General features: G+C 29.8%; 1 protein-coding gene across 1 annotated transcript; it reads right to left on the reverse strand.

Annotated features, from left to right (window-relative positions):
- Positions 1-756: 756 nt before the first annotated feature.
- LOC107437204 (E3 SUMO-protein ligase PIAS2) lies at positions 757-5,096 on the reverse strand. Its single transcript, XM_016049126.3, has one exon. It carries the CDS (start codon positions 4,929-4,931, stop codon positions 2,991-2,993), a length of 1,941 nt encoding a protein of 646 aa, XP_015904612.1. The 5' UTR covers positions 4,932-5,096; the 3' UTR covers positions 757-2,990.
- Between the last annotated feature and the right edge of the window lie 9,569 nt (positions 5,097-14,665).

Genomic DNA, 14,665 nt, shown 5'->3' on the forward strand with positions numbered 1-14,665 from the left:
TTCAGCTAGCTAGTTCATAAAACAAAATTATTATATTCATAATTAACTCATTAATAAGTATAATTAATAATCACAAAACTGTACTTAACAGGCTTGAGAAAGAACAAAAAGGCTGAAAATAAATATCAACTCCAATCATGAAAAGCTAAAAAAAAACATGTGAAACTATTTGGTACAAAAAAATAATAAAAACATCTAAATTATTTACATACTTATTTACTATCTCATGCTTAACTTAATACCCTGGTCCTCATTTACATGAGGTCTGACATCAGGTGTAAAACGACACAACAGGACTGAAAACCTGATTTTTCACCTCCAATTCTCCTAACCTACATTCAGGCATGCATTGTCAGGCAAAAACAACTTTGAGTCAGGCCGGAATTCAGGCGTATGATGATTGGCTTGTTTCATCAAAGGTAATTCTTCACAGGCATTTTTAAAATCAAGAATGGTGTAAGTTTGAGAAGCCTTCTTTCAGGCTTGTGTTGTCCATTACATGACTGCTTTCAGGCACCCTTTTTTCAGCCATTGAATAAATATGGTGTTAGCCTTAAATCTGCAAACTGATGAGAAACATACCTATATAATAGTAAATACTTTTTAATGGTACAGCAATTTTGTCAAGTTACAGTACTGAACTTAATAGAATTTATCTTACTGTACTCGGCAAGGAGCTAATATACACAGGCAACAGGAAAAATATATAATTTTACATAAAAAAAAACACTTTACAATAAAAAACTAAAATAGGTATTTTGTGTAAAAATTATTTTAATTTAATTTCTTAGCATTAAATGCAGTTTTACAGTATATTAATTCAAAAAAAATGATAAAATTCAAATATCTGTAAATAAAGAGAAAAATAATTATTTTAAGCATCCAAAATCAATATAAACATGAGCTCTATGATGATTTTTACAATAATGGATAAAAGTACAAGGCTTTATGACACATCAACAAAGAAAAAAAAGTTTCAAATGATTGTGATACAAAATAAACATTTAAAGTTAATGAAAACTTTTTAACACTCACCAAATGGATAACAGAATCAGAAACTATTTTCACATGAAAATTCTTTTCTAATAAAATCTATTCATATATAGTATGAAAGAAAAGAATTCCAGTACTTCAGGAAAACATCAAACTTATTATATATTAAAGGCTACATTTATACAAGCAAATTCAAAAAATATAAATTGAAAATTACTTTATTCACAGTTTACAGGAGCACCTGCATCATCATTAGTGTTCCATCAAAGTGAATTATAATCTTTAAAATGCCAGTCAACTTTCATACAATACTTGAAATGTCAGAAGCCGGATTTGCTACTTAACCAATACTAAGTAATCATACAGAAAGAACAGAATTATAACTTCTCTAATCTGAATTTTAGAAAAGTCCAAATAAAAATGTTTTCAAAATCAAAAGAATTTTAAATATTCCTCATGTAATTACTTGGTTTAAATATATATATAGTTTTAAGTAAGTGAGGATCAAGCAAAATTCAATAAAAAGTAGAATTTCGCACAATTTCCTTCAGAACTGTTGTCCAAATAAATAATTCGAAAATCATACATATCTAATCAGCAGGGGAAAAAACATGGAATTCTGCCACTATCTAATTCTGAAAATATTATCATTAAAATAAGTCATTTACAATTCACGCAAATATGAATTATGATAAAACTATCATGAAAGGTGCTAATCTATTAATTATGCATTTTAATTTGTCGGTAACGAGAATAAGTCTCACAATATGATAGAATGAGATCATTTCTATTCGTATAGGTATCAATATAACATTGGAATAACATGCAAATGTATGACATATAACATTGGAATAACATGCATTGGAAAAACATGCAAATGCATTTTTATTCTTGTCACATTAGAAAAATTTAAAAAAAGAAATAAATTTTTGAAATTCTGATTTAATATAAGATGATTCGAAGGCACAGCTTTGAGGCAGATGAAAAATCGAACATACATCTATAACAACAAAGATCTCAGATAATTCGAACTGGCGAATATCCTTACTAGTTAATTTGGATTAATAAGTATATACTTGAATTTCAATTGTTCTTTAAATGAAAGTAATAAGACATTAAAAATATATACACTTAGTCTTCATAATAAAAAAAAATACTCTTATACAAAATTGTTCCTTGTCTCGAATGTTCATAATATAAAGACAATAAATACTTAGATTTACATGAAATACTTAAGGAAGGAATATTAACATTATACAATTGATCCTATAAAAAAATGAATAATAAATTTCAGCAAATGTTATTTAAGTATTTAAAAAAATTCTAAAAGCAAACCTAGAATGGGCTGACAAATACGGATATGTTTAGAACAGCAAGTTAAAAAAAAAAAATTTCCACCTTACAGGTGGTAAACAGGTTTGCATCATGCATATATACTTAAGAATGAAATTGTTACACAAAAATATAAAACAGTCTGTTTGAAACTGCATCTTAAAGAACTGAACAATAAAAGCACCTCAATTGAATTTATATTTGCAACACAACTATTTACGCATCAGTTTGTCAAAAAAATTTAGTCTAATAATCAGCTTGAAGAGAAATTTAACACGCTGATTATAATAATTAACAAAGATAATTTAAACTTTTGTCAATTAAAAGTTGTTTACAACATTAATTTGCTAAATAAACTATCCATTAGTAAAATATTTATATTAATTTAGCACAAAATAAATTAACTAATAAGTTATTAGCTTAATTTTGACAATAATCACTATATATTTATAGATATAATTCTGCCCCTTGGCCACGGAGAATACTTAAAAGCCGGTGAAATTTGATCTTAACAAAATATGTTGCTGTTCTGTTAATAATTAATTATTGGAATAAGAAGGAAAATTGAAATATAGTATATACACGAATAAGTAATAAAGTATTAAAGATCAGCACAAAAACACTTCCACATATCAATATAAAAAGCTACAATAAATGACTTTTTTTTAGTCATCGTCGTCATCGTCAAGATCAATAATTTCTGGTTCATCGTTATCAGTTATATCACTATAATGATTATCAAGTGAATCATCTGGATTCCTTATAAGGGAATAAAAGTCAAAATCTAATTGTCCAGAAGTAGAAACACCATCTCCTGTTATGGATTTCACAGCATTTTTCGTCTCTTGGAATGCAGAACTCGTAGTCGACACAGATGGCAGTGGAACAGTGTCCACAGCCGTTGATGGACCAGAATAGGTAATAGGAGGAAGGTTACTTATACAATCAATATCAACATCTATATCTAAAGTAACAGGTTCACGCTTTTCAACTGGAACGAATGACGGTAGTTCCGTTTTGGATGTAGAAGGTTTGAAAGGATCACATTCTTTTGCTCCAGTTCCTGTTGATGCAAATGGTCCATTATTGGAAGAAGATTCTATGATGATTGGCGAATCAGGATCAGACTGAATTCTGGGAGTTTTTGACTGAGGGGTTATTAAAGGCCATGAATCTTCAGTGTCACTATCAGAATCCAAATCAATAACTTCAATGGGTCGTTTAGGTTTAGGAGCACTAGAACTACTTGCCTTAGGAGTTGCATCAATAGTTTCACTGATTGGAGGAGTTTTCTTTACTATTGGCATAACAGGGGTCCAAGAACCATTTTCATGAAACTGTACTTCGTTACATTCTTCAGGGGCTCTGGATATAATATCCAGAAAAAGCCCATCTATGGCTAAATCTTTAAAATTTGCCGGTTTATCACAAACTGGACAAATCCACTTTGGCTTTTTCTCATTCATTTGCAAATAGAGAGTTGCATCAAAACATTGCAAATGGGCACAAGTAAGGGCCCGGCATGGAAGCCGCATCTTAATTTTGCCCAGAGGGCACATCAAAGAGCCCCTCAAACTCATTGTAGCAATTTCGGAGTCTCGATCCTGGCACAACTTTTCTTTTATTAAAGCAGTTGTGTGATCTGGATTACGCACTCCATTATCTTTTAAACGTTTGATTAGAGTTGTTGAAGATAATCTTTGAACTAAATTAATCGCAAACACATTGGGTTTGCCATTGCTTGCTGCCCAAGAAATATTAATTATGTTATTTTCAGTATCAGATCTCTTAATTAACGTAGTAATATCAATTGGCCTCTTTGGTCGTTTTGGTTCAACTCCGGGTCTATTAGTTGGAATAGGAGTAGGCAATGTAACTAATCTATTATTAACTCGAACACATATACTTGGCGGAATTTCATCATCCTGTTCAGAGGTTACATCTAAAGCACACATGCGCATTTGAACTTGAACATCAGGATTTCGATCTAGCTGGCTGAGCTGTATAGGAGTAAAACAGAACGAATATTCTCTTTCTCGATATTTTTCATGGTGTAAAACAATCAAACTAGTTGGTCTGATGAGATTAGCTAATATATCATAAAATGGTAATTCTTTGAATTTCAAGTCTGGACTTAGAGGATACTGATTGTACATATCCATGGCTCCACTAAGATTTGGAGGTAAGATTTTTGAAGGAGGCATCATGTCGGCCATGGGTGTAAGCATAGGTCCACGGCCTGACATAGGATTACGGTTTGAAATCATACCACTGCGACTAGACATAGACCGATTGTTCATAGGATAAGTAGATTGATGTCGAGAAACATAACTTGGAGCAGAAGACTCATTTACAGTGCCTAATGGGTGTATATCTAAGTCCGTATGTCCTCGAGGAGTGGAAAATTTATAAGCATGAATTTCTCTAATTTTAGCTAAAATTGATTCAGAACGCAGTTTGAGCAATTCAAGAGCTCGCTGTTGCAATTCATTTTTCTTTCCCATTTTATTTCGTCCAGCAAAATGTAAGAGAGTTTGTAGGTCTGAAACTCTTAGTGAACGGATCATTTTATCGTAATCCGCAAGAGTAAGCGAAGCCATAGCCATTTTAATTGTTAATCAAAAGTCAACGAAATATTTACAAAAACTTACAATACTACCCTCATTTGAAAGATAGTAGATAATGTGCGTTTAAAACACATAACTTATTGTTTTCCAAAAACTTAAAGCAAACAAACATACTAGACAACAGACAGAATTTGAGTACTTGGATGAATTGCCAACAAATAAAATATAAATATTTTATTAATGCATCTTTCAAAAATGACGTCAAAGAAATGAAAGGTTTATTTTTGCTATAAAGTTAGAAGTGAAAAATGCAACTGAGATTATCAAAAAATATTTTTTTTTTCACAAATGCCACCCAAGAGATACATAATACAAGACAAACCATTCAAGCCAAAATAGTTTCGAAAAGCTACGAGTTACGAGTCATTACTATACTCCATTGGTGGCTCCATTAGTTGGTGCAGTCCTAATTTTAGCGGGATTTTTCTTTTCTTAACACGGTAATGAAGAGCCTCGCACTCTTTAATTTTTTTAATTTAAATAATAAGTAAATAATATTCGAGATGATTATTATTATTATTTTTAAATATTGCCTAANTATTATACAATACTGAGTTATAAATTACACCACGACTTTTAATAGCTCAGATCACATGTTTTTTGTAAGCAAATGCATGCCCGCCACCTAAACACATTTTGCTATAACAGTCTAAATTATGATATCCGAAGATGCAACACAGAAGATTTATGTACCATAATATATTGCAGAAATGTAGTCATACATTATTTACTGAACTCTTACATTTATAGAAAAAATACATAATATTAACAAACAAGAGATTACAATATTTAACACTAATAAAGGTAACACGTGATAAAATAAATAGATGAATAGTATAGAATAGAGTATTTAAAATCCAAAACAATAAATGAAACTTTTGAAAATAATAAAACCCTACAACATACCATAACAGCAGATCTGATAACATGCTTGCGGAATTGAATATAATCACGGTTTCTTTATATTAGCTATACGTTTATTCAACATTTACACATTCATAGGGAGAAAAAAAACACTTAACTATATCAATAATCGAGCGATTATAATATTTCTAAATATAAGATTTAACACGTGATGTAATAACATACAACATAAAAATTGAATATTTTTTAAATTCAAAACTAATAAACTTACCATAAGAGATTATCCAAGTCTTAAAATCAAGTATTAATTACTAAAATTAATAAAATCAATGTATATCAATAGCAAATCTAACACACGTGCTACAATGACTACGAATATGGAGCCAAAGCACAAAGCAGGGAAAAAGCACTGACTGGCGACTAAAACAGCAAATAATGTAGCCACGAGAATTAAAATAGTAACCTTTTAATCGTTGCCACCACATAAAACAGACCTTCACTTCCTTTTAATCTTAGGCGAAAATCTACAAAAATCCAACAGACAGAATTTGAGTACTTGGATGAATTGCCAACAAATGAAATATAAATATTTTATTAATGCATCTCTTAAAAATGATGTCAAAGAAATTAAAGGTATAATTTTGCTATAAAGTTAGATGTGAAAAATGCAACTGAGATTATCCAAAAATATTTTTTGTTTTACAAATGCCACCCAAGAGATACATTATACACAAGGGCTCCCATCAATGCGCCCACTTAAAGCTTGGGGGGAATTTTTACACTAAATAAAACGAATAGTTTGGGAGGGGGAATTCAGAATTTGCCGAAGAATGCGCCCAAGAGCTTGGGGAGGATGGGGGCCACTTATACAAGACAAACCATTCAAGCCAAAATACTTTCGAAAAGCTACGAGTCATTACTATACTCCATTCGTGGCTCCATTAGTTGGTGCAGTCCTAATTTTAGAGGAATTTTTCTCTTCTTAACACGGTAATGAAGAGCCTCGCACTCTTTAATTTTTTTAATTTAAATAATAAGTAAATAATATTCAAGATGATTGTTATTATTTTTTTACTATTGCCTAATTTGAAATAAAAATCTTGCAACCATATCAAAAACTAATGTGGATTAAAGTGAAGGCAAAAACAATTCTGTTACTGTAAACTTACCCATATTGATGCAACCATGGTTTTATGTTAATGCATTTTATGTTATTTTCTCTCACTCACTATAATTTCTCTAAAAAATATCAGTTACCTGGTTCTTCCACTAAGTTTTTAAATTGTACGGGTATATGTCATTCAGTTTTGAGCTTAATTTCGCAGAATAATTTTCCTTACTGATTTAACGTTTCTTCTCTTTTTTATATTCACCCCGTGCGAAGAACGGGTATTCAGCTAGTCTATACATAAAAATGAATGTTTCTGCGTGTGTCCCTTATAGACTCCTAAATCACCCGACCAAAAGCAATGAAATTTGGAATTCAAATAGTTAAACTCACTGTTGACATTAGAACATTCTACGATGAACCGTTCGAGCGGGTTGAGTGAAACACGAAATCGAATTTTCTTATTGGTTAAGCATTAACCATTTATTTAAGTTTATAGATGATTCAATTTTTCAAATATTTTAGAGGTAATATCAGGAATATTTACTGGCTTATAATTCTATTTGATCAAAAAATATGTATATATAATTATTGCACTTATTTCAGTATTTAATTATTTTTTATTCAATGTGTCAGATAAATTTAATGAACAACATTAACGTGGTACCATTCATGGACAACGTCACCAAATGAATATTCCGAAAGTTATCTGATACCACGTGTTTATTTTGTTAATAGTAATTCTTTTATAATATGTTTCTATAAAAGTAAGTGATTAAAAGAATTAATAAAAGAAATAAAAATAACTAAGTATTTAAAGGTAAAATTAATGGGAAAGTAGTGCTGATTCGCTTAGGAGAAACGTTAAAAATCGCTGCGCTATTATTGATGCCAATGATTCTTAATTAATCTATCATGATTCCTAATTAATTCAGGTATTGAAACAATCTTTGTACTAAAAGACAAAATTAATGGAGTAAAGATACTTATTTGTTTAGGGGAGCCTCAAAAAATTGTCATACTATTATTGATGACGATGGTGACTAATTAATGTTGTTAAATTAAAATGAAAAATATAGCTTATGTACTAAAAAACGAAATTAATGGAAAAAAGATACTAATTCCTTTTGGGAACATTATTATTTGCCATATTATTGATACCAATACTTAATTATTATAAGTAATGTGTATTAATTGAAGTAAAAAGAATGTGCTAAAAGCAAAATTTATGGAGAAAAGATTATTTGGAAATTCATTTGGGGGAACCTTAGAAAATCGCCGTACACAGATTAATTTCGTTAACATGTACTACTGGTGTTATGGTAATTGGCGAATTTGAAATAATTTTATATTTTCATAAGATAAGTAATTTACTTATAAATAATTTGATACTTATCCATTTCGCCGGCGCAGGGGTTACAGTCACCAATGCTAAAGTCACTAAGTGCATTTAATTAAACTCTTCTTTTTTTATATATAATTTTTTTTTTTTGGCTTTTTAAAAAAAAAAATAAAAAAAAATAAATTTATACAATGTCTGACTTGTGCCGACGAAATGGAAAAATAACACTAATCTCAAGTAATTTAAGGGTAAGATAGAGAAATAGTCATGAACCAAAGTCCTTATCAAGGTCTAAGAATTCTACGTTTTCATTGTTTTGGTTTTCTTTTGCAGCCACTGATAAATATATTTCGAAACTAAAATGTTTAAGGGTTATGCAACAAGTACCAATTGGGTATAATATAGCCTACGTCACAGGTTGTGTTGTTCATACTAAATTTAACCCATGAACGGCATTTTCTGCGAGCCTAACTTCAAGCCACAAATAAACAAACGAAGTGTTCGATCGTTTAAATAGCTGCTCGCCAGATTTTATTGCATTATAAAGAAAAGTTATTGAAACTAAATACAACTAAATAAACAACAACAACTGCTAATAACAACAACTAAATAAACAACAACTAAATTCCATTCGTTTAGCATTGCGTCATATGTTGTTCCTACTAAATCGAAGTAGTTGTGTTTTTTTCATATTATACCCAATTATACTAATCTATGTGCAAAGTATTATATTCATATATTAGCTGATTATTAAAGCTTGCCAATTCTAAGCAGTTTTATTACTGATACTGCGTGTCTTACGGCAGCTTGAAACGGATATGTACGGGAGAAAATTACTTGATAATGGAAAATGTTGCCTTTATCTAGGATTAAAAAAAAGTAGTCTCGGTACTATTTTATTACCGATTTCTTAGAAGGTGGGACTAATAATTCCTTACCTTACTTTATTTACCATTTGCCTAATTTGAAAATAAAAGTCATGCAAGTAAACAAAAAACTTGAGGGAAAGACCATTACACAATGCCAACTTTCATCTATCAAAAGGTACCTCAAGATTGAATCAGGTTGGCATGTCTTATATGCTAGTGAATTCATGTTTATTAATCGTAGTGGTAGTTACTCCACAAACTAATGTGGAAAAAAACACTTTAAGATTAGAGCGAAAACAAAAGCAATTCTGCTACATTAAACATACCCATTGATACAAAACAATTCTGTTACATTAAACATACCCATATTGATGCAACCACTTTTTATTGATTCATGAATCCCCATAAAAATATCACTAACCTGTCTCTTCCACTAAGCAATTCAATTACGTTAGCATATGTCGTTTAGTTTTGTGCATGATTTCGTGTGTTGTCCAGTTCTGATTAAGTGATTTCTTTTATTCGGCCCATACAAAAAATGGGTATTCAACTAGTATTATAGAAATAATTATTATAAATAAATAATTATTATGTATAAATAATTATTATGTATGAATAATTATTACATATAAATAATTATTTTAAATAAATAACTAGTATAAATAAATAACTAGTGTAAATAAATAATTATTATAAATAAATAAATGATTATTATAAATAATTGAAGTTTCATCTGACATTCAAACAGGTTCTTATATTTTTTTTCTCTAGCTTCCTTCAATAGTGATTCTTTTCCTCTAATTTCTTTCAGTTGTGATTCTTTTCTTTTTTTCTTTATTCCTAACTTCACAGATTCATGAAAGCATATTGTCAAGAAGAATCAGAGTGTATAAGCAAATCGAAATCTTTGATTGCAATCGACATGCAAAAATTGAGTGAAATACCGATTTTGCTACTTGTGTTGCCATTTAGTTAAAATTATATGAAGTAAATTTGAAAAAAATGTGGTTTATAATTCCATTTTTAAATGCAACTAGAATGTTAAATTTTTCTAATTATTTTATGAGAAGACTCATAATTAAATAGAAAATTCATATATATATATATAAATATATATATGTATATATATGTGTCCTAAAAATTACTTATTTATTATCACTTATTGATGCTCTTGTTACTGTTATGCTTGGCTTCTTTCCTGGATATTGCATTTGATTCAATTTAAGAAAACTAAATATTCTACCATTAAATTAAGACTCTTTCTAATTAAAAGTAAATTTAATTTCGAACAATGTAAAGTACTTTTTCCGAAAATCTGCTGTTAGTGTATAAATATATTTATATAGCAATGTGTTTAAAAAAATTGGTCATGTAATTTAACAGAAAATCGTTTTTTTATCGTTTGAGATATTTCAGCAATTTCATTTCATTATTTTTTTCTAGTTTCTGCCAATCTTGCATATTATCGCATCTTTTCCCTCTCAGATAAATTAGAAGGAGAATATTTTGCCATAAGCAGGACTAGAAATCCGAAAAATAATTTATACAAAAAAGTAACGTATTTTTTCCCTTGAAATTGAGCCATTCGCTTAATTCTAACACGTTTTTTGAGTTGTAAGCGTTATTTCATGTGATGGACCTTTTTATTCATTTTTCTACGCTTTTCTTTTTACGAGAAAGCAATTCAGTCTGAGCACTTTTTGTTTAATAAATTTTTTTATGAACTGCAGGCAAGGATGGTATTCNGGTAGGGCGCTGGGCCCATATCCAAGAGGTCGTGGGTTCGATCCTCGCCGGCCGAAGACTCCCCGTGTAGTAAATGGTGACTGATGCACGTTAAATCTGTCGAGTCTCAAAGTCCTCCATGTTCCCATAACAAATCAATACCTCTGGGGGTACTGATCCAGGAGTTTCCTTGTCTTCTGGATTGGTTCAAAATTACAAGGCTACGGAGTTGAACATTAGTAGTCGTAAACCCATGAAATTGGGTCGGCTGTTCAACGACGGTTATAAAATAAAATAAAAGTCGGGATCTATATTTTGATTTTATGATATTCATTTAAAAAACAATGATTTGGACAAGTATGGGGAACCAAGAAACGACTTTATTTTAAGAATGGAATTTATTTCTTCAACTATATTCCAAAATTTCGCATCTGATATAATAGTTTTGAGGATAATGTCAATCTGAAGATCCACAATTTCTATCTCCACTTCTTCTCGCTTTACTTGAAGAAATTCTGAAATGTATGTTGCTATTACGGTTACGTTTATTTGGTTGGTAAAAGGATTAACAAAAAAGGATATTAAATTGTTTAAGCAATTGGAGGTTGATGACAAGTGTTGATAAATTAATTTCACTGTCACTTATCATTTTTTTCATGTTTGGAAAATGCAAAAGAGACTTCATTTTAAAATGTGATATCCACAAAACTAGCTTAGCTCTGAACGAGTTTATAGCCTCGATCATTTTTACTATATGTTTGTCTTTCCCTGCAGCTCCACTTTGTAAGTAAGTACTTTGCCTTCACTGAGCCAGCGTACTTCAGTATGTATTTGCATAGCATAAAATTTGCATAGCATTTAATGGGAAAATGCAAAACTGAAATATTTTATCGTAGGGCACAAGCAGTGAGCGCACCTAGACCGATCGACGGACGCCATGGTGCCCGCGGGCATAGGGTTGGGGACCCCTGTTTTAGAGTTTACATATCAACTCTCTTGTAAATATCACGTAGTATATATTGCTTTTGTTACTTCATATATATATTAATTAGTTAAAATTGTTTTTAGTTTGTATGTAGATAAACGTAATATATAAACGATATATATAAACATAATTTGCTCGCAATTTTAAATATAAAGAACTGAATACAATTTAAATTTTAATAATTCCCTTTTTAACTAAAAAAAATAGTTACAATTAGCTAATTAGTTGAAATTCCTAAATTTCAAAATTGTTATTTTTCTTGATTTCTTACAGATTTTGGGCAAAATTGATATTTTTTTTTTTAAATCAAAGAAGTTTAGTAAAACCTGACTAGAATTCTGCTGGAGAGCTGTTATACTTAAATTAGATCTTCCCTGGATTAAATGTGCATGTTTTATCAACGTTCACCGAGCGACCACGTGGACTTTCGTGGATGTTTGAAATCACGTCTCATGGGCATCCTATGAATAATTTTGCGCTATGTCAGTTACTTCTAAATCTTTTAGAGCAAAAAGAAAACAAGTTTTTTTTTCTTCATTTGATTAAGTAAAATTAAAAAAAAGACGCTTCCTATCAATATGCAAAGTTAAAACTTTTCATTAGTACATACTAATTTATAAAAGTTTAAAAATGCTTAACGTAAAAAGTGGTTAATTATTTTTTTTCGTTGTCAAAATTCTAGTTAAAATTATATTAAAAATATTCAAATTTAAAATAGGTGATTAGTACTTTATTTATAATCTTAAAATGTTTTAAAAGATGGTACGAAATAAATTATCCCGTGTCACAGTCGATCATTGAATCCCCGATCTCTAGAATTAATTAATTAATTCTAGAGAATTAATTAATATCGAGCCTACAAACGTTTGTAGGCTCGATATTAATTAATTTTAAATTTCTTTCATTGCCTGAAAAATCAAATATTTATATTGTATTTTCAGAAAAGACACACTATTGGTAGTATAAATTTTAAACTATTCACTTCGAATATTATTTACTAACTAATTGGGTATAATATGAAAAAAGCACTACTACTTCCACTTACTAGGAATAACATTTACCTTTTAGTTTAATTAATAAACTGAGTTTTAAATATGCTTACTAAATTCATAAACTTCGGTAAAACAACAATATAAATTATTTCCAAAGGAACTAGACTAATGCAATTCCAACCTGGCGAGTAGCGACTTATAACAAGACACTTCGTTTGATGCTTTTACTTGTTGCTAGAAATCAGGTTCGCAGAAAATGCTGTTTACTAGTTAAATTTAGTAGGAATAACACGATCTGTGACGTAGGCTATAGTATACCCAATTAAATGATGAAATTAAGGAGTGAGAGTCTTTGGTTGCCATTTTAAGAATAGAAAAATTACGCCAAAAATCAGACTATTCCTACTACTAGCGCCACTATGAATTGTAGTAATGGCAGGTCGCTTTTCGAAACTATTTTGGCGCGAGTCATTTGTTTTGTACAAAATGTCTCTGGTAGCAAATTTTGCCTTGAACATTTGCGGATTACTGTATTCGGTCTGTCTGTCATTTAATTTTTCAATAACTCAATGAAAGTGAATTAAAATTTCGCCGTTTTTTGGAGTTGTCAAAATTCGTTTTCAGCTAAAGTTAAACGGATCAAGCCAACGCTAAAATGAAAGAACGCGTAAAACTCTGTAAACAATATAAGTATATTGATATTGAATGGTGCACTTTTTAAAACTTAGATAAAAAAAAAAGTTGTAACTTGGAAGTCTAACGACAAATATTAATTGTCAAGCTACCTCAGTGCTTAGCTTTATACGCTTATACATTCATAAGTAAAAGTAATACGAGGAAATATATTGGAAGAGCAGAAATTGTGGGACTTAAGAGGTAATAAAAATGTAAATTAGTGTTAGAGAAGAATCGAAATTAAATATTGGTGATAAATGTATTATTATTATTTTTCTTTTCTTTTAAAGGCATTTTTATGCTACTAGATTGTTTAGAAAAAGTCTTATAAGTAATTTTTTGAAAAAATAAAATTTATAAGAACATGGCATGCCTGAAATTTTATGCTTATAATGTATATAGAATATTATATAATATGCTATATATAATGTACTGAATGCGAAAATATGTATTATAGAAAGTTGTTTGCGACTTGATAGCTTTCTGCAGGATTTTGGCAAGTTGTTTGTCTTTTCATTGTACTACATTGTAAAGGCTTTCATTGAAAAGGCCGAAGACAGCTGGTGGGGGAGGGGGGTTGAAATCGTTGATAAGCAAGCAATAACTCCAAAAAGGTGGCACATGAATATCGAAAAAAAGAATATATATACCAATTTAAAATTTTGAACATATAATTAAAGTTTTAATGTATCTTTCTATTTGTTTTTTTTCTTATAAAATTCCGCTACAGTAATGAAGAAATTGATTTGATTATTATCTCTATAATTTTATTCAAATTTCCATCGTTTTTTCTTCACTTTTTTTTTTTTTTGTAACTAGCAAACCTTTTTTTTTCTCTTTAACCATCGACTTCACCAATGTAAAAAGTGCATTCAAACATTTCAAGTCAGTGAAACTTGCAGATTTGCTGATAGGTATAAATCTATATCAATCTAAAATTTTATGCGCAACTGGGAGTTTCATTATGATTGCCTTCAATGGGAAATTTAAAGAACTAAAATATGAGAGAGAAAAAGTAAACACATTGGCTCTTACAAATCTATATTTTAGCGAAGAAAGAACAAAAATGCCATTAAAATTACAGTCGAGGAAAGCGTATTTAAAAACCTGCATATTTCAAGTGGGTTAAAGTGTAGAAAATATTTCTTGTTCG

The sequence above is a fragment of the Parasteatoda tepidariorum genome, chromosome 4 (genome assembly GCF_043381705.1).
Source record: "Parasteatoda tepidariorum isolate YZ-2023 chromosome 4, CAS_Ptep_4.0, whole genome shotgun sequence".
In the NCBI taxonomy this organism is placed as follows: domain Eukaryota; kingdom Metazoa; phylum Arthropoda; class Arachnida; order Araneae; family Theridiidae; genus Parasteatoda; species Parasteatoda tepidariorum.